Source organism: Mastomys coucha, unplaced genomic scaffold (genome assembly GCF_008632895.1).
Source record: "Mastomys coucha isolate ucsf_1 unplaced genomic scaffold, UCSF_Mcou_1 pScaffold20, whole genome shotgun sequence".
In the NCBI taxonomy this organism is placed as follows: Eukaryota; Metazoa; Chordata; class Mammalia; order Rodentia; family Muridae; genus Mastomys; species Mastomys coucha.
In genome coordinates this window covers 53,915,618-53,937,515 of record NW_022196903.1, presented here as the reverse complement: position 1 = coordinate 53,937,515, position 21,898 = coordinate 53,915,618, and the positions used below count along the sequence as shown (strand labels likewise).

Genomic DNA, 21,898 nt, shown 5'->3' with positions numbered 1-21,898 from the left:
GCACACTGACTAGTACTATCCTAAAGAGGTGGGGAGAAAACATATAGCAACAACAACATTTCTTTAAATGGCAGAGGCTCAGTGATCCCACAGGCTCTCCCACTGCCAGATCCACTCTGTATCTCTCTACCATCAATACCATGAGAAAGCTCTTGGGGACACTCACCTGCCACAAGCAATCTGCGTTACTTCACTGCCCATCAGCTCCAGGACTCTCCTCGGATTAACTTCATCATTCACGGAGTCATGTCCAAGCTGTCCACAGGAGCCAGCACCAAAGGTAAACACGCCCCCACTCTAGCAAGGAACAAGGATTGGGTGACATGGTAACTGAGTTTGAGGGCTATCCTCAATGTACTAAATGTACTCATAAAATTCCATCTCACCAGTCTGTTCTAGGTATTATACTCACCTGATGACCTTCTGCATTTCCTGAGAACATTTATTAAGCAGAAAAGAATAAAGGAATGAAAGACTCAGCTTTGGGGAACAGGTCCGCACTGCTTAAAGGACTGGTGGCCATTGGAAATTTTAAGAATATGTTAAAGTGAGGTGAACATGTAAGAATATGTAAAAGTGAGGGCTAGAGAGTTAGCTCAGTAGTTTAGCAAGAGCAATTGCTGCTCTTTCAGAGGACCTGAGTTCTATTCCCAGCACTCACCATCCAAAGCTCACAACCACAGGTACTCTAGTTCCAGGTGATCCAATAACCTCCTCTGGACTCCACAAGCAACAGGTATGTCCATGGCGCAAAGAGATATACACGGGCAAAACGGTCACAAAGTAATATTTTTAAGTGCAGTAATGTGTGAGGAGGCAAAAAAAATTTTTTTTAAAGAAAAAAAACAGGTGAAATGAATAGGACTCGTCAGGTTCGTTTACATGTAAGAAACTGAGTGTCCATAAACTCCGTAGTAAAGATTTTAAATTTGTACCTGAACAAATGCTACATCAATATATGATAGCAAGTCCTCACTATGAGAAGACATTTTCAAGCTAGGAATGCTGACTCATGCCTATAATCCCTGTACTTGAGAGATAGAAGTACACTAGTGTGAAAATCACACTAATGCATGCTACAAGACAGGGTAAAGAACTGGGCAGTGGTGGCCCACGCCTTTAATCCCAGCACTTGGGAGGCAGAGGCAGGTGGATTTCTGAGTTCGAGGCCGGCCTGGTCTAATAGAGTGAGTTCCAGGACAGCCAGGGCTACACAGAGAAACCCTGTCTCGAAAAACCAAAAAGAAAAAAAAAAAAAAAGACAGGATAAAGATGATACATAAGACCCTGTCTTAAAACAACCACAAAAAAGAAAGAAAGAAGGAAGGAGGGAGGGAGGGGAGGAAGGAAGGGTAGGTTTTTATTCTTTTTAGCATGCTAATGTGTTTAGAAGCAATGGACTACCTAATAATTTAAAAATAGCAATTAAATTACTATTTGTTTTATATATTCAAATGGATTATTTTAAAAGAACAAAGGATGGGAATTGTTTTGTATATGTATGCATACCATACTTTTAAGTTATTTCTATAGAACTATTTTAAAATGTTACCTAGAGAGTATATAAGGTTACCCAAGAGGAAAGCATAGACATATTTTTATACAGCAGCCTTCACTCTACTCCTCCCAAAAATAATCAAAACAAAACTAAAGAGAAAATGAAAGTCCAAGAAGAGTGACTAACCACCACAGCTTGCTACTCTGCCACATTTGAAACTGACCATCTCACCCCGTCCACAGCCCCGCCCCTCATCCCACCCCCACCCCCACCCCCGTCCATAGCCCCGCCCCTGATCTCCTCACCTTTGTGAGAACTGCTGTGTGCTCCTCTCCACAACTAATATAGACGACTTTCTGTGTTCGTAAAAGCTTCACATGGCATGGAGACTCTCGATCTAAGAGAAATTAAGCATCAGCATGTCATTACCATTGGCTTTCTGTCACTACCATTGGCTTTTTGCATGCGATATAAACAAAAATCAGAAAGAATTTCATATCCCCTAGTCTCCTGGCTCACATTCATTTCACCTCGGCCTCCAACTCTACCTGAAAACTCCAGCAAAATCTAAGTGTAATTTTCAAAACCTTAACTCCTAATCACAGTCATAATAACTCTGTCCGCTCCAGCTCACACCAGCTCACACCGTCATTCCTTGCCCCGCACATACAACCTGATCCTTCCAGCCTTCCCTTTGTTTCCAACTGCACAGCCTATGAACAGAATCAGCATCATTAAGCTCTACACAAACTTGACTATTATTTCCATCTCCCAACAGATCCCTGACCCTTGATTCACCACCACAGTGACTTAAACTAGACCATGCCTCTCTTCAAAACCCTGTTTCTTCTCCCCTCATTGAGAAAGGAAGTGAAAGTCCTCACTGTACCCTAGGGGTCCTTGGTCGCAGTGCCCACAGGGCCTCCCTTCCTTCCACCTCTGCCTCCCCACCACTCTTCCTGTTACTTCCTGTTCCCTTGGACCTGGACATTCCTCACCAAGTTATCTACATGTCCCACTTCCTAGCTGGTTTCCCATAGGACTCAATTTGCATGTGCTCTTATCAGAGAGCTCTTTCCTGACTGACTTGAGATAAACACAAAGCTTATTCCAGAGCCACGTGACACGCTACTCATTGTTTGTTATTCCCATCCACCAGCCAGAATGTGGTCTCAGTCAAGTCACAGATGTCCTGTCTCGTTCACTGCTGCTCCCTCAATGCCTAGCACTAGGCTATCACACAGTAGGTCTACAAGAAGCACTTGTTAAATAAACGAGTGTGGGTTTTGAAATGGAGAGTGCGCACGAAGACTTTACATACCTTTTTCATCACTCAGCCCTAGCTGCCCTGCATTGTTCATTCCCCAGCCAAAAACAGCTCCGGAGAGAGACAGGGCAAAACTGTGAGCCCCTCCAGCAGCCACCTGAGCCAGCGGGATCCCTTCCAAAGATCTCACCCTCTGGGGGCTGGTCTGGGAGGGGAACTCCTTCCCCAAACCCAGCTGTCCATGGCTGTTCTTTCCCCATGTGAAGAACTGGCCGTCTGAAATAACAACAGGGCAAGTGACGTTACAAACAAAATGATATAGGTTATACATACAGATTCCACGCGCAAAGATACGTCGGCTCTTCCACCATGCATTAGTTACCCTACAGACACCAACTCACCCAAAAGAAAGGAAAGAGGCACTGTGTTTTAAGATTTCCAAAGCCTAAATTAGAATTTTGACGACAGAGAAGTAAACTCAAGCCTCAGTAGCCTTAAGACTATCAACGCTTATCTAAAAGTGTTAAGGGCTAAGTAAATCTAAAGGGTTACGTAAATTCACTTATAAACAAGCTGGTCACCTGGCATGTATCTAAGCAAGGTGACCTTATTTCTGACCACACTAAACCAGGAGAGTCAGGACAGTTTCAGGAGCTGCAGCTGCAACCCCAGACTGCTCTGGGATGGAGGCCTGAGCAGTCTAATGGCAAAAACAGTATGCCCATGCACTGCCTCACACTTCCCTAACATTTCCCTCACATTGATTTGGAATCCTCATAGCAGAAGGGAGCTTGAGAATGGATTGTAGCTTTATTAAAACAAAGTCCTGCAAATATTTGGTATTCTCCCAAACACCTGGGCACAGTCCTGGCCTTTGTTTCTATTTGTCAGAGCTGAAACAGCAATGATGCTGCCTGCATCATCCACATCTCTAAGAAAGGATGTGATATGAAGAGTTTGAACAACAAACATCACTGTTGTTAAAGCTTTCGAGTTAGATAGCACAGGACTGCAGGGGAGAAATGCTTTTAACATTAACGTAGCATTAGCATATATTTATATATATTACCAGCTGCCAGAGCCAAGCAGTGCCAGTTGCCACAGGAAACCTGTAATATGGTCTGCTGGTTCAGTTTCTGTATTAGCCTGAAACAGAAAGGGGCTTCCTTACATTTGCAATCCACATAGAGACACAACTATCAGAAACATCCCAACTAAACAGACTGATAAAAAGGATGATCTTGTCTAAAAGGCCTTTTTCTAAAAAAAAAAATATCAAGCATATAACCTTATCTGTTAAAAATTCTACTATAGCTTTCACTAGGCTGATGTTTAGGAGTTTATTGTTTAAAATAAACAAAAATTCTCCCACCCTTGGACCCATTTGTAAAATCCAACTACCTGCCACCCCAACTTCAGAAGTAATCATGGTAGCAGACAAAAATCTTTGGGATCTCCAAATGATGGACTTGTTTTCCTAAGTGCTAAGGAGCAGCCTATGGTGGACAGTGCCTAGGAACCTACAGAGGCTGAATGAGACCCTGCCTCAAAAGGAAGGAAGGAAGGAAGGAAGGAAGGAAGGAAGGAAGGAAGGAAGGAAGGAAGGAAGGAAAGAAGGAAGGAAGGAAGGGTAATTTAAAACTTCCTGATCATCACATCAAGGTACATAAAGAGGCACCTTTTTTAGTCAACACATTTACCAGTCACTAGAAACTTAGCCAGTAACTAGTCTACCAGAGCAAATTCAGTTCTCGACCAGCTCATATATTTATAACCTGAGGCAGACATTTCTAAAAATAATCATTTTCTGTGTAACACAATGCGTTGTTACCAGGCATGTATCTATAGCATAAAGGAAATAATAACAGGAAGGAAACGGTCCAAATCAAGGAGCCTTTGGGTAACATTCTCACCTGGGCACTGCCACAGAGTCCTCAGTAGTCATAAGGCCCAGCTGGCCATCACTTCCTGCACCCCAAGAAAACAGCTGGCCCCGGTCACTGAGAGCCAGGCTGTGTGACTCGCCACATGCCACATGTATGATATGCTGATCAGCCAATGCTCCAATTTGTTCTGAAAGAGATCAAAATGAAGAAAGAAAATATACAGCCTGGGAATAAAACAGTTGCTTCCCTTGCATTAGCCACTTTCATTGCATGCCCAAACACCTAACCAGGAGGGGAGAAGCATTTATTTCAGCACACAGCTAAAAGGGCATGGTGCATTGTGGTGAAAGGAGCAAACAGTGTGAACCCCCACATTTGACACTTGGGAAGAGAGTCTGGAATGTTGGCATTCTAATGGCTTTCTCCCTTACCTCTTTTTATTGAGTCTAGGACCCCAGTCTACAGGATGATAACACCTACACTTAGGGCAGGTCTCCCATCCTCAATAAACCTCAGAAGGACCCCCAAAATACTCCAAGATATCTCCTAGGTGATCCTAGATCCAGTTGTGACAGTGAAGGTAAACCACAGCAATCATCATCCAAGGCAATTTTATTTTATAAAGAGAACTATGAACCCTATAAGTTCACAGAGATATTAAACTTTGGGGATTCATCGGTACATGTCTGACATTTTCATAACTGTATATAAGACTTTGGTCATATTTATTCTCACTAGGTGTATTTATTATGCCTCCCCCTACATCCCCTTCCTGTTCATTGATGTCTTCCTTCCACTGCCATTGATTTTTTTTCTTTAACTGAGATTCCACATATGAGAAAAAACACAAACTGCTTTTCTAAGTTCTGCATATGTCACTTAACATGAGAATCTCCAGTTGCATGTTCTTCTACACATGTATGGAAGAAAAGAAGCAACTCCGAAAGCTTGATAGCTTTGATCTGACATCAAATTATGCTGCTGAGTTATAATAACAAAATCAGTGATACAGAAAACAGACATGTATAAGCATGTAGAATAGAAGACTCAGAAATAAACCACATAGGTACAGCCATTTGAGTTTTCAATAAAGATGCTAAAAGCATAGAGAGGGTAAGAGTTGTTTTAACAAGTGGTTGGAGATTAAACTGCAGCCTGACCTTATGCCCTATTTTTTAAAAATCAGCTTAATCTAGATGCAGTGGCACATTCTTATAGCCCAGCCCTTAGGAAGTAGAGGCAGACAAATCAGGAGTTCAAGGTTATTTTCTTCTGTATAGTGAGTTCAAGGACCAACCTGGAATACATGTGACCCTGACTCATTTAAAAAAACATAGAACAGGCAATATTTTTATAATGTAAGCATGGGTAGTGATTTTCAGGTTTGGACTGAAGTTCATCAGGAAATGATAAGAATTGACAAGTAGGATTGCATCTAAGTGGAAGGGCTTCTGTTAGACAAAACAAACCATTACCAGCAAAGGCTCATCCACAGAACAAGGGAACCCCTTTGCCATGTATCCATCTGATAGAAGATTAATCACCAACATATGTAACAAGTTTTAAAACTTAAATGCCAGAAGAATAAATAATTCAGTTAATAGATGGGTAAATAAAATAGTGTAGTTAATAAGTGGGTGAATGAATTAACAGTCCTTTCTCAAAGAAGTAGTTCAAGTGGACAATGAATAAAAATGTTTCATCTTTAGTCATCAGGAAAGTAAAAACCATTTCTACATTGGGACCATTCCAACCAGGTCAGAATGGCTAGCACTGAGAGAACAATAAACATGCCAGAGAGGCTGGGCAAGGACATTTAGATACTGTTAGTAGGAATGCAAGTTAGTACAGCAATTGAGGAGGTAAAATGATAATGTCCACACTATCCAGCTGTACCACTTTGGATGTGTATCTGAAAGAGACACATGGCTATCTATATTAATCCAAGTACTATTCACAATGGCCAGGTCACAGAGCTATTAGCCAGTGAAAACACACTCACACATACACCCACACCCACACCCCCCCACATACACCCACAAACACACACACCCACGCACACACCCACACCTATACACACCCACCCACACACCAACACCCACCCACCCACACACCCACACCTACACACACCCGCACACCCACACACACACACACACACACACACACACACACACACACACACACGCGCGCGCGCGCGCGCGCTTTCTCTTTCCTCAGTTCATGACCCCCATCACTCACTGCGTTTTCTGCAGTGTGCTGAGGTCACCTTTTCCCTCTCTTCTGCTCTTCAGATTTTTCTATTCTTGAAATTTTTGTTACATTTACTGTGTGTGTGTTTCACTCAACTTTACATACTGCTAAATATTACCAATATAGATTCTAGCTATACTAGCTATAACATGCCTGCTATGGCACATATTTCCTCAGATGTTCCCTGAACTTCAGCAGACATATGTATACATATCTATGCAGAGAGAGCTGTGTAGGTTTACCATGCAGGCATGTTGAACCAAAGAGCCCCAAATGTGAAGGGGAATGAGGCATATTCTTAAAAGCCATGGGAGTGCATGAAATTCTACCAGGAACAATGATGTCCCTTTCTCCCACAAAATAGTCATAATTTAAAATTTCTTTCTTTACTGAGGTAAAACACACTCGTGTTTGTACCCAGCCAGGAAATAGGAGGATCCAGCTCTCTGCCATCTTGTAATCAGGGGTACTGCCTTGAAAGCTAGTAGCCACAGTATATCTCCATCTTGAACTTCTTCTTTCATTCCACCTCAAGCACATGGGCAGCAGCAGCATCTAACTAGTAGCTGCACAGAGCCTAGGGCCAACAAGAAAGGCTGAAACTCAAGCTGATTCCCAGGAAGCAGATAGAGCTGCACATCAGAAAAGCTGACGCTTTGGCCATTGCCTGCCTGCAGCCAGGCTTGCAGGTAGGAAGCCCACCCCCGCCCAGCAAAGCTGGACCAGGTCACCAGCACTACAAACATCCGTGGCCTAGGTCACAGTGCACTACATACATAATTGACATGTGTGCACTCAAAGCACACCATAACCGACCAATAATCCAACAAATTAGCAATATAATTGAGAGCCACAGCCCCAGAGTAGATCAGGCAAAAGAATGTAAAATTAAGTCAAAGAATAGACTCACTTATTGAGGAAGGAAACAAATAAATAAATGTCAATGCCACGCTTCAGCATGGTGCACCTGCCTACCATCCCAGTAATAAAGAGGGACTTAGTAGAAGAACTGAGAGTTCAGGGATACCTGGATGATCTCTCAAAAGGGGGTGGGGGGGGGATGGAGAATAAGGCAGAAGTGAAGCCTATTGTACAACCTTTAAGGAACAAATCATTGCAATTCCCTAGGAAGAAAAAGAAATGCAGAAAGCCACAGGATATGCATTTAATGAAAAATAGCTGAAAACTTGCCAACACCCTAGAGAGATAAGTACACCACAACTCAAATTAAACTTAGTCAAAGAAAAAAAGACTTCTAAAAACAGTAAGAAAAAAAATTTCAAGCCACATAGAACAGAATAAGAGTCTAGCTGGACAGAAGAAAATACGATGTCATATTAAGGTTTATACAATAGCCAAGATACGGGTTAAGCTAAGTATCCAATGGTGGGTTAGGAGATAACATAAATCTAGTATTTACACTCATAATAAAATATTATTCAGCTGTAGAAAGGATGGGATTTTGTGGTATGGGGCAGTATATGGGTGATCTCAGAAGACATTATGTTAGGGGAACAACTCAGTCACAAAATGATCAACATTGCATGTTCTCACCTAAAACTGGAAGTTATGCAAGTTGATTTCACAGAGATAGAGCGGAACCATGGTGACAGGAGACAGTGAATGGGATCAGGAGAAAATGGGTGGGACAGAGAGAGAGATTAACTGCAGAAAGGTGCAGCTGGATAGAGGAAATGAATGCCACGCAGGCTGCTGGGGAAGAAAAGTTATCAACGGTCTTCCCAACACTGTACCCTTTACCCTACAATACCAACATAACAGGCAAGATGTGCCCACTAGTGTAACAGCGGCATGAGGGTTTAAACACCCACACTCTAGATCAGATCTGAGGCCTGTTCCACAGAAGGGAATCCATATCTGGCACTACAGACATGGGGTAGGGACGCCACGGGCCCTAGGCCAGAATCCATGGATGCTGTTTCGCTTTCATGTTGTCTGACTCCCTTCTAAATATTGATGTTTATGTCCACAGATTGGGGTGCCCTGATCTGGCTCAGAGAAGCTTCTCACTGTGGTGGGGAGTGGTTAGTGCAGACAACACTAACTGTTCAAAAGGCTGAGGATGAGAGAGTGTGGGTGCCCAGCTGTAGAGGAGACACCTCTATGAAGTGTGCTCTATACACATACCTATGAGCATGAGGGTGCATCCCAGAAGGGAGGACAGAGAGAATGTAAGAGTAGAGCTGGGAGAGCTACACATGGCATGAATATCAAAGCCATAAATTCAAAGCAGTTGTGGTTACATGCATATGAGCACGTGAGTTAAAAAGTCCAGCATGGAGCAGGGAAAGGATCCTGACCCTGCCTGAGGAGCTTGTAGCAGCTGATAGCTTCTGGGAGAGAGAATGTCACGGAGCAGGCATTTCCTGAGTGACTGGACCATTAGTCTAATTCATCTACTGATGGAACACAACGAAGTTAGTCCAGCCCTACTCTTTGGAATCTTATAGACTAGCTATAGTCCTTATAGACTTAGCTGGGGATGGAATCTATAGTTGTAGAGATTATCTAAAGCAGCTCACCATGTACTACGTGATAAAGCCCTCAACAATCAAAGTAAGCCACCCCACGGTAAAACAGGTCTAAGACAGGCCCCTCCAAGTGCCGATCTCTGATCTTTAACAAGCATCACAGCTACGGGACGCATGCACTCTTAGCAGCTCTAAGCAGTGTCTTTTGGTCAATGCACTAGCAATGTTCTGTAACTTCAGTGAGTTTAGATACTACTTAACTCTGAATCTTTGTGTTGCAGTAATGGCAGTTTTGATTTATTTATTTCTTCATCTCATTTATTGTAAAGGGTAAGAAGTCCTTGTACACACAGATAAACAAAAGGGAAAACAGAAGTTAAACACGTGTGTGCGCACAAGTACATGGACGTTGTTTAAAAACCATGTAGCTGAGAACAGTCATCTAATGCCCTTATCAATGAGATGAGAACTCTCTCTCGATACCTTTTAACGAACACCTTGGGTTGTATTTAGTATTTTAAGTAGTAGGTTAAAAAATGCAAACTTCCATGCTGGGCGGTGGTGGCGCACGCCTTTAATCCCAGCACTTGGGAGGCAGAGGCAGGCGGATTTCTGAGTTCGAGGCCAGCCTGGTCTCCAGAGTGAGTTCCAGGACAGCCAGGGCTATACAGAGAAACCTTGTCTCGAAAAAAAACCAAAAAAAAAAAAAAAATGCAAACTTCCTTGTGGCCAAGCTTATATTCTCTTTAGTTCGTCCATAAGGATGAACAGAAAGTGACTATAATAAACAAGAAAAACAACTTGAGAATAAAACCCTATCAGGAAGATCTATTCAACCTAAGACATCCGTGTCGGGGCTGAAGAGATGGCTCAGTGGTTAAGAATCCTGGCTGGTTTTGCAGATGACCAGGGTTCCTTCCCAGCACCCACCCAGTAGCTCACAGCCACCTGTAATTCCAGTTCCTGGGGGATCTGATGTGTTCCCATGACCTTGGACACCAGACACACAAGTGGTACATAAGCATACAGACAAGCACTTAACTCACACACATAAAAGTAAATCGTCTGTGGACAAACAGCCTCGAATCATGAGATCCCAACTGTCAGCCCAGACTCAACTCTTTTGTCCTTTACATATACTTCAGACAATAATACTGACCTACTTTAGAGCCAGCCTGAGGATTAGTGTGCTTTAAAAAGCTAATCATAGCATAGATGATGACAGCTTATAACAGGTACGCTCTTAACAACGACAAGTAACCAGAGCCTCTTGTTTTCAATGCAGCCCACTGGGTTCATTTTCTAAAACAATGCTAATTACAAAACACACCAATACTCCTCACATAAAGATGGATGCTAGTTAACATGTACAGCTTTACCAGAATACTCAACTGTCTTTAAAGAAACCAGAACAACCGTCACAGGCAGAAAGTAGTCATTTTTGATCAATTCCATCAAACGGTGGTCTACACACCACCAAGCACGAGCACTGAGTTGAGTTGATGACTGCTGTCATCGCCATCAGAGAGGGCGAGGCAGCTTCCCAGGCCACCTGCCACTCAAACGGGGAAGTGAGGGAAGCCTAACAAGTGCAGTGTTGAACCTAGACACTTCCTATGGTGACTTCTGCCTCTCACACCAACGTTACAAACTTTAGTAACATGGAGGCAGTAAAGGACCGCTCCTGGCTCCTTTCAGCTCAGCCAGCATGCTTTTCACCAAGAACTGTCGCATCCTTCAGATTCCAAGAGCAACCAGATACCCGAGCTGAGAGGCTCACTTGCAGCAGCAGCCCCAGTTCTGGGAATAGAGGCTTTTACATGTTCTTTATAAACCTCATTCATCAAACAGCAGAGCTACTTCATTCAATGATGGCATTATGGAACTGCTTAAATGGAATACAGAGTGTGTGAATTGACTTAAATTATCTACAAGAAAGGGAGAAACTAACCATGAGGAAGTGCAAAGAAAGAACGCTAGCTATGAATCAAACAGGGCGTTAGAGACTTGTTATAAACTGTCACCCTTTCGGGTTCTCTACAAAAGGTTTCCAGGGATGCCTTTGCAGAACTGGAAGTCTAACAGAGTTAAATTCAATTAAACTTACTGCACCTACCACAGTTCCTGCCTATTCAAAACGGGAAGAAAGGCTAGCAGGTATTTATACAAGTTCAGACATTCCTAATGACACAAGGATTAGCTTATATCAAAATTTCAACACTGCAAACCAGTGGATGTGAAGGAAGTAGGGGGTGAGATGCTGACAATGGGGTGGAAGCAACAGAAAGGCAATACATGGACAGACAACAGTTTCTACTGAGCTCACTAAAAGGATGTCTATCCATGTTTGCTTATTTTTCAGTGACAAATTAAGTTGCCTATAAAAATATTGTATTATGAAATTATGAACAGACAAGAACATGAAGGAATTAGTAAGAATCCTACCATCCTTTAATCAGCAGAGCTACCTCAATGGAGGAGTGAGGGTGGGCTGATATGAGAATGTAAGACAGAGAAACGAAAGACAAGGCAGAATGCAGAGGAGCCAGAGCCAAGGAAAGCTGGACACTGGGTGTGAATGAGGTTTAATAAGTTGTTAGGAAAAACCTTCTAGCTGTCCCAAGCCTCATTACCCTTAGCCTGTTTACAAACAGATGTCACACACACACACTCACACACACACACACACACCCCTAAACAATAACCCTCCTTTCTTTAGACAGTTATACAGATAGCCATAGCCAGGAGTTTCAATATTCAGCCTATTCTTGAAATACCCCCTTCTTGCAGTTTGAATGCTGGCTCAAAGGTTAACAGCATGTACTCCTCTTGCAGCAGAGCTGAGTCAGGTTCCCAACACCCAGCTGAGCAGCAATAACTACCAACTCTAACTCCAGCTCTAGGGGACCTAATGTCTTCTTCCAGCCTCAGCGGGCAACTGCTGTCATGTGCACATACCCATATATACACACACATACATATACATACACACACACATATATATGTGTGCATGTATATATATATATATATGCATATGTATATATATGCATACACATAACAAGTAATCATTCTTTAAAAAGAAATCATCCCTCCTTGTCACACACAGGGATTGGGGTGCATTACTAATCTGAGAAGTTGAAAATGGCAGTCTGAGGAAAACATGGAGCCCCAGGGGCATCTAGAGTAACACATATTCTCAAAGAGAAAAAAAAAACTGGGTATCTGTATCAAAAAAGTCACGTCCATGTGTCATACCAGTTTGACAACGCAAATAAACAACCTGACAGCGGGCTAGACGGACTGAAGGCACACTGCCAAAATGAAAACCTCCATCCTGAGACCGCCCAACTCTCCTCCTCCGCAGCTCTGACTCACAGTTCCTTGGGTCACTGGATTTTTAAGACATAAAGTTGCTAAGGCAAGGCAGTGAGTCCTTCACGGCTGCACTAGTGATCGGCATCCACGGTGCTGTACGTGACATGAGTGTAATGATTGGCAGACACACACAACAGTCCACTTTCAGATTCCCCACAGCCAGAGAAAGGGGCATGAACTATTTCCACATCTAAGACCTTAGAGCCCACAGAACAACTCCAACTCTTCTCCCACATCCTCAAAGCCTTGTGGTACACCATCACATACTCATTTCTAAGGTATCTTCATATTCCAAAGACAATGATTCTCTATGATATGACCTGAGATCTCAAACTTGCCCTCACAAGAACACCCTCTTAGCACAGGGCTTTCATGCAGCTTCTCCCTAGTGCCACCTGAAGGACCGTTCTGATGCCAGGAAAGCAAGGTGTCTCCAGTAGAGCCTGTCTGTCCCGTTTCCCTTCCTTCTCATCCCACAGTACAAAAGACCGCGCCCCTGTTCTGTGTGCTCTGTCTAGTGACTTCTACCAGAGTCCCCTGCTGCCCTTCTTTGTCTAGTAGCTCTCCAGGTAAGGATTCCCAACAAGCACATGGAGCATAAAAGCTCAATCTCTTTCTTCGACTCATTAAAAATAAATCCAATGGTAGCCAGATTTAGAACCCCCATGAAAAAGTTAAAGCATTAGAAGGAGGAGCCCACCTACACATCTCTCCATTCAAAGGCACTATTTATAATTAACATACTAGCTTAAAGTGGAACAGAAATATATGGACTCTCTTAAGTTACCTAGGAGTCTGGCTTACCATGAAGTTACATCCCAGGTAGGACAAGCTGCCCTTGCTGACTCCAAAAGCCTTCTTGGTGCTGTTCTCTGGTTTTCTGCAATTACCCAACCCTGGCTGTGCTGGCAGGTGCTGGCCAAACTCTGAGTACAAGCAAACAAATGGTTGCTCTATACTGCCCACTTACTTCCAGAGGCCCAAGGGTTTCCTCTAGCTCACAGAACTGTGTCCCGAGGCTCTCTACAGACGTGTGAGACTGTGAGCCCAACCATTACAGTGTCTTTGAATGATGGCTGGCTGATTATTGTGCTAATGAGTTTGTTCCTTTTCCTATCTGCTGCCACTCCAGGCTTTAAGGCAAAGACGTGAAAAAGACGTGTGCACCCGTGCCACTGAGTGAAGCTACCTTACAGACACAGGGCTGTGAAAAATGATGAGGGTGGTTCAAAGCTGTAATCCCAGCCTTTGGAAGGTAGAGACAGGAAATCAGTTGTTTAAGGTGACGTGTGGTTTCACATAAAGTTCAAGTCCAGCCTGGGCTACAAGAGAATATATGTCAAAAGCAAACATCCCCCCCAAAAAAACCATCTGTAATACCAGAACAAGAAGTCTAATCCTTTAAGAGAAAATGGATCTGAAGCTCAGAAAGAATCCTGACTAGACGACATTTACTTCCTGGTGGTAAGAAAACCAGACCAGTTCTCAGACTCTCAGCTCAGACATTTAGCCTTGCAATTTCAGAGAAAGGTCAAAGTTTCCCATCTGCTAGAGAGACCTACAAGGAGCATGACTCATCCTGCTGGATATAGGGCCTGGAGATATTGCATAAAACAATAGCACAGACTATCTCCAGAATGGACGCAATGGGCAGACAGGGTTGAACAATACCTGTACTGTGCTGCCTGACTTGAAATCCTCCACAAAGTTGTACTTTGACTTCTAGATACATCCCATAAGCGCATTAATGCACATGCACACACATACATTAAAAAAAAAAAGTCACTGAGTGAGGTGAGTCCAAACCACCAATTACTGTCTGAACATCAACATTCCCTATGAAAGGCAGGCTGTGAGCTGCCACACCCCTCTGTAGGCACTTGTCGATAGACAATGCCTCTCACCTGAAAAAACAGGATGTTAATGAGCTTAATGTGACTCAGTGAGTTATGAGAGAAGACAGAAAAAAAAAATGCTAGGTTTTAATGTTTTCCACTGAAACATCCATCAATAAAAAGCAGAAAGTTCTTGCTATAATATACTATTGATAAAACAGATTAATATAACATACTTATTTATTAATTATTGATACTTTTCATTGACAGTATTTTAGTGCACAAAACAAGCACTGAATATGTTGTTTATTCAATGCACTTTATAAAAGGATGTTGGTGGATAGGTGAGCCTACAAACCCATTCCCACAAATCCCAACGATCAGGGTAACATGTTAGGAAAGCTGTAATTACATTCACATAAGCACACATAGTGGGCACTGTCCAAGTGGGACCTCCGTGGCAGACAATAAACATGAGGAAGCCCTCTAAGAACACTCATACCCTTCATGATTTAGGACTGAGGACACAGTTTCACATTGCCCAGGCTGACCTGCAATTGCTTTATAGGTGAGTACAGCCTTAAAGTCTGGGGCCTCTTGCCTCTACCTCTCAAGTGCTAAGACTACAAGCATTCTCCATTAAACCCCACATAAACCCTGTCTAAAACCAATCCTATAGTATGTTGTTTTCAAATGTTCAACACGAAGTCCCAATTACAAATTAAAACTGACATTTGTGGGCTGGCGAGATGGCTCAGCAGGTAAGAGCACTGACTGCTCTTCCGTAGGTCCTGAGTTTGGATCCCAGCAACCACATGGTGGCTCACAACCACCCGTAATGAGATCTGACGCCCTCTTCTGGTTCGTCTGAAGACAGCTACGGTGTATTACACCGGAGTGAGCGGGAGTGAGCGGGCCATCCTGAGTTCAATTCCCAGCAGCCACACACATGATGGTTCACGGCCATCTATCTGTACAGCTACAGTGTACTCATACACATAAAAAATAAATAAATAAATAAATAAATAAATAAATAAATAAATAAATAAATCTTTAAAAAAAGAAGACTGACATTTGGGCAGAGACCAGAACAGCAGGGCAACACAGGAGCCTAGGCACATGCCACAGGGGAGGTAAATGAGGAGCAAACATATGATACAATTCCCCTCAACAAACACAGATGAGTGCTCCTGACCCTGCAGGGCCACAGATATTGACATTAACAGAACACCACCCCTGGCCTTTTCTTTTAAAAGAAAACTATGCATTCATGTGTGTTTGCATGAGTAAAGGCTACGTGTGTGACTGCTGAATGCTGGGGACCAGAAAAGGGCACTGGATCCTCTAGAGCTGGAGTTACAGGAAGTTCTGGGCCATCAGACGTGGGTGCTAGCGACTGTCAACCACCTCACCATCTCTCCAGCCCTGGTGACTGCTCTTTCTCAAAGTTTCCATGTCTAGACTTGATCTGGACTGAATGAAGGAGCAACAAGGAGCAAAGAAACTGGCTCCTAAGCATGCTAGGCTATGATGAACTGTGAGCACAGTCTAGGAGGCTTGCTCGCCTCAGCACATCCACTCTAAGATCACATGTATACACTGAAAGCCCACTGAGGGTCAAATTTCGGTTCTATAATGATAAAGTGAGGAGAAAAAGATGTAGACTATCAGGCATCAAAATGTACAATGGCTGTCAGAAATCAGCGAAAAGCACGGATGTAAGAACCCTGATGATTTCTTGTCTTTCCACTTAGCCTTTCCTTCCCCCACTATTACCAGTCTCAGCACAGCACTAGTGCACTGTCCACCCACACCACAGGGTACACTCAGTACTCAGCAACACACACACACACACACACACACACACACACACACACACACACACGCACACACACGCGCACCTGCCACCCACACCCTGGGGTGCTGTCAGTACTAGGTCTCTCTCTCTTTCTCTCTCTCACACATACACACACCCCTACCACCCACACTCTGAGGTGCAGTCAGTATTAGGTCTCTCTCTCTCTCTCTGTCTCTGTCTCTCTGTCTCTCTCTTTTCCTCTCTCTGTCTCTCTCTGTCTCTCTCTCTGTCTCTCTCTCTCTCTTTCACACACATACACACACACACACACACACACACACACACACACACACCTGCCACCCACACCCTGGGGTGCAGTCAGTACTAGGTCTCTCTCTCTGTCTCTCTCTCTGTCTCTGTCTCTCTCTCTCTCTCTCTCACACACACACACACACACCCTGGGGTGCATTCAGTAGTCTCTCTCTCTCTCTCTCTCTCTCTCTCTCTCTCTCTCTCTCTCTCTCTCTCTCTCTCTCTCTCTCTCTCTCTCTCTCTCTCTCTCTCTCTCTCTCTAACACACACACACACACACATACACTCATACCTGCCACCCACACTCTGGGGTGCTGTCAGTTCTAGGTCACACACACATAAACATCTGCCACCCATATCCTGGGGTACAGTCAGTATTAAGTCTGCCCCTCTCCCCCAACACTCACACACAAGCATCTGCCACTCACACCCTGGGATGCCATCAGTACTAGGTCTCACACACACACACACACACACACACACACACACACACACACACACACACGGATAAATTCATGGGTAAAAGTCTACTCATCCTTTTTGTTCTGCCCACCTCACCTCTCCATTCCACCCCAGCGTATCTGTCACAAGTCTGCACCCAAACATCCATGTGGCGAACTTGCCTCGTCACAGTAGCCTCATCTCTGCTCACAACATCCCACACAGCGCTCAGCACCAAATGCTTTACAAAAAGTATGTTGCAGAAATAGAAGAACGAAGAGAAAACCAGGGAGGAAACTTGATACTGATCACATGAGGACTCCTTGTTTAAAACCCTCATGTCTTAGCTTTCAATTACTAGGGAAAATCACCTCTCAATCCTGCTTTGCACATTGTATAATAAGATTAAAAGAAGAAAGGCTATTTTCCCATTACATAGCTTAAATTAGACACAGTTCAATGGGGAATACCGCACTACTTAAAGAAGCCAGAGTTTCCCTGAAGAAAGGATTGGTAAGAAATGAGCTGCTACCAATTGTCTTAGCAGTGTCTGACAATCAAGACAGGGGTGGCACCTACCTGGCTTGTTACCTTCCCTCTCGTGGCCAAGCTGCCCCTTGGTGTTTACTCCACATGTATAAACCTCCCCATCCTCCAGCAGGAACACTGAGTGGTTTCCTCCGCACGCCACTTCCTTGATGCTTCTGTCTGATACAAAGCGGCACACCTGGGGCTCAGCCACGATTCCTTGCAGGTTGGAACTGATGCCTGGTTGGCCCAGAGACCAATACCCCCAACATAGCATTGTTCTTATCCTTCAGGGTCTCATATAGCCTAGAAAATAGTTTTGTTTAAAAAAAAAAAAGGAGGTTAGGAAAAAATTATTTAAAAGCATCAGAAAAAATCAAGTTACAAATGAAACCAATTAAGACAACCCTCCCTTGTGAGCAAAGGATGTGAGAGCTGAATGAAACCTCAAAACAAAATCCATAACTTTTGGGTTTATTAAAAATGGCCCTCTCCTATTAATCCTTGCATCTTAAAATAAAACATGTTAATATTGTCCAAAGTAGTTCTATATGTTAGAAAGATGCTGTGTTGTGTTTTAGTAGCTCTGAAAGGGCAATTTTAAATAAATCTTCACATCACTGAGTAAACTCAGTCACGCTTCCTACCTAGAAGTGGAGGCCTCTACAGAAACAATCTCTACATCCATACAGGCCTGCTTCCTCTGACATGGCTACTTGTCTACCTGAACTGACAGTTTATTCTTTCTACTCTTCAAACTTAACTCCATCATATTTGTAACCCCCTTCACCAGAAATCATAGAATACTGTAGGCGTCTTCTAGAGAGCAGGGCATCAACTTTGGCCAACTGACTACTGCTGACAAGATCCAAAAGCTTTTGAAAATATGCCCCCATGGCAGGATGCTTTTCCAAACAAATAAAAACAAAATCTTCCTCTCTACCAGCTCATGCACACCAGAGAGGCCAGATTAAGATGGAGCCCTTCTACAAGAATACAAAATGGCGGAGCTGCTCTGGAAAATGGTGGGCCGTTCTTCAAAAGTTCTGTGGTTTTTGCTATCACTACAGTTGGGAATATCAAGCAGGTGATTTCCCCACTGAAGAAAACATCCTTATAATAAGTTTCCTTTGGGAAAAGTCAGAACCTGGACAGAAGAGGCCTTGGAGAGAGGGGGAAATTCTAAAAACAAAACAAAACAAAACAAAACAAAAAAACAAACAGAAAAACCATTAGACTAAAATGAAGATTAAGGACTGTGAGGAAAGCAAAAATTGTAGGCAAGTGACAGACAGTTAAACACTGCTTCCTGCCCTAGCAATTCTTGACCACTGGAGAAGACCCTCTGGTCAGCAGAGTTTATCATTTAAAATCACTTTATTTGGATTTTAAAGGAAATCTTCCAAAGTCTGGCCCCAGGAACACGCAGATTACATTTCAACTTTCTGTAGTGCACACATTTTCAGGCGTCTTACTTAATCACTGCCGGATCCTAGGACATGGCAGTCTCACTATGAACAACAGGGCTAGACACAGCATGACAGCCCCATCCACCAGTCCACAGGAAGAACTCTGACTAACTTATGAGGGCCTAAGGGCACAAAGCAGACAGCCTTTCTATGCAAAGGCAGGCTTTAAGATGAGCAACTCCTTCCTCCTAACGTGAAAGCAATGAACCCTCTCCTCCAACCCTTCCTGACAACAGATACAGTACTGTGTCCTTGATTTATGTAAAACATTTTCACAACTGCACTACAGTAATTCTAATTTAGTCTTTAAATTTTTTGAAGCTTTCAACAAAGGCACAAAAATATAAAACTGAACTTAATTCTTTTTCTTGACCAGAAAGTATTCCTTCTTCCCAAGAGTTTAATATCTTGTCTAGATACTAAACTGAAAAAGCACTAAAGCTTAAGTACTATTCTTTGATAAACTGCTAAGATCAAGGAAGAAAACCTGTAAGTACAAAGCAGGCAGAGGACAAGGATTAGACATCAGTTTACAATAGAACTTCCCCAGGTAATTCAATTGCTGATCCACACTCAATTCTTCCAATTTAATATTTTGTGGTTTTGTCTTCTCTCTCTCCCACCAATGATTGTATTAGCACCAAGATATTACACTACCAGCCACCGCAATATTACATAGTTTATTATTACCTCCTGTCATTATCGTAACAACCACTTTCAGATAAAGCAGCACTCCCAGCATTCAAAAACACCCCAGTCACACAGCTGGAGGCTGCAGAGCCACTCTCCACACACAAAACTAACACTAGTGTCCACACAGACCCATAGATGGACCCTGCCACCCAAGTAGCATATTACCTACAATACCACAACACAAACATACTTTAGGAGTGACTGCACTATAGTCAGTATACAAAACACAACTGCACGACGGTAATTCTAATTTATTCTTTGAATTTTTAAGCTTTCAACAAAAGCATGAAATTGTAAGATTTAAAATATATCTGCCCTCTGAGCACAGACTAGTCATAATTTAGAGATGAGCAACTATAGGATTAGCCAAATAGAAGAAAATGTGTCTGGGACTGAAAGATGACTCAGCAGTTAAGAGTGTCTGCTGTGCAATCAATCACAGGTCCAGAGCTGAAAGCCTGCTCAAATGTTAGCCCTGACAGTGTTGGTGACTTTGCTGTTCAGAATTGCCTTGTAGTGATAGTGGGTGCGAGAAGGCTGCTGTAAGAAGGACATTGTGTTTTAGGTGACTGTTCTCCATGAATAAATTAAAAATGTTAGTTGTAAGCCCATTAATAATCAGGAACAGAAAAAAAAAAGAAACGGAAAATTCTTCTATCTTTACATTAAGTCTAGAGTACAGGACAATGACACAAAGATGTGGGGAGCAGTGGTGTGTCATCTGTGGCTTCACACCAGACAAATAGAGACTCACAGTTAAAATACCAACATTTCATTACCCAGATCAAAAAGGAGGAAACCTCCTCAATCAGTGTATAAAGAGATATGTAATTAGTTGTAATCTATACTAAACAGGCACACATAAAGCAACATTCGCGGTGACAAAAGATAGTACCCGCTCCTGTGTGGGCCTGGAAGTAAACATTCCATAGGTCCCTAGTGTGGAGTTCACAGTAACTTTATAAAGTGTAATTCCTGGAAAGAATGAGAATCAATTATGTCTACTTAATCACATAAACATGCTTTTTAAAAGACTGCTGTGCTGGGCATCTACTTTTGTTGGAATTGGGTTCGTTTTACTTGTAACAAAATAAACTCCTGACTGATAATATTAATAATTACATCATTAAGAACATCTAGAGGTACCCAGGCAGTGGTGGCGCATGCCTTTAATCCCAGCACTTGGGCAGCAGAGACAGGTGGATTTCTGAGTTCAAGGCCAGCCTGGTCTACAAGTGAGTTCCAGGACAGCCAGGGCTATACAGAGAAACCCTGTCTTAAACAAAACAAAATAAAACAAAACAAAAATCTAGACGTCAGTCTTAATTTGAGCTTATTCTGAGTCAAATTCAGAGTTATTGGTCTGTTTCATCTTCTAAAAGATTTTACACATATAGAAAGACCAAAAAGTGACCATATATATATATGTATATATATATATATATATATGCATGTATGTATGTATCTATGTACATGTGTACATATGAAAGGAAAAGACAGAGTGCTAAGAGAAACAATCATGGAACCACACTCACAATGTGGCACAGCAGGGGACTTGAATTCAGACTCTATACTTCACCTCTCCAGTAAGGAACCTACAATGGATTGCTGAATGTTCAGCATTCCCAAGAGTCCCCAGAAATGTCCTCCCAGAATGGATACCCTGATCAAGAGTCAGTGTGTCAGAGGTGCTGAAGAATTACTTCTTAGTAGTGTACACAGGACTTCATCACACCACTTACTAAATTTACCCAGTCATTTGTCTTGCGTGATGAACAAGCAACCTAATTACCCCAGCCCCCAGGGCCAAGTCTACAAGTGATGAAACACTGAACAGTGGGGTCCAAGCACCCCAACCTGCATGATAGACATCTCTCTTCATTACTATGCTGGCACCCTGAGTCCACCAACACTAGAGGACCTTCTGCTTGAGAAACAGCTGAACTCTCAGTGCTCTGGGTAAGTATACCTTAGGTGTGACCTCCGACTGACAAGTAGGAACATTTTAGAAAGAAAAATACCAAACGTACAAAAACAAACAAACAAAAAAGACA

At 42.9% G+C, this 21,898-nt stretch overlaps 1 protein-coding gene across 6 annotated transcripts in view; it reads right to left on the bottom strand.

Annotated features, from left to right (window-relative positions):
* Herc3 (HECT and RLD domain containing E3 ubiquitin protein ligase 3) overlaps positions 1–21,898 on the bottom strand; it is a 94,904-nt gene that overhangs the window by 64,500 nt on the left and 8,506 nt on the right. For all 6 annotated transcript variants that reach the window (XR_004122031.1, XM_031382040.1, XM_031382041.1 and 3 more), the window contains exons 2-7: positions 17,734–17,988; positions 4,679–4,838; positions 3,835–3,911; positions 2,820–3,041; positions 1,804–1,895; positions 167–297 (exon numbers count right to left, since the gene is read on the bottom strand). Coding sequence is in view for 5 of the 6 variants with exons in the window: in XM_031382040.1 (XP_031237900.1) it covers positions 167–297; positions 1,804–1,895; positions 2,820–3,041; positions 3,835–3,911; positions 4,679–4,838; positions 17,734–17,959 (908 nt within the window). In the remaining variant the exon portion in view is untranslated. The remainder of the gene's footprint in view (positions 1–166; positions 298–1,803; positions 1,896–2,819; positions 3,042–3,834; positions 3,912–4,678; positions 4,839–17,733; positions 17,989–21,898) is intronic.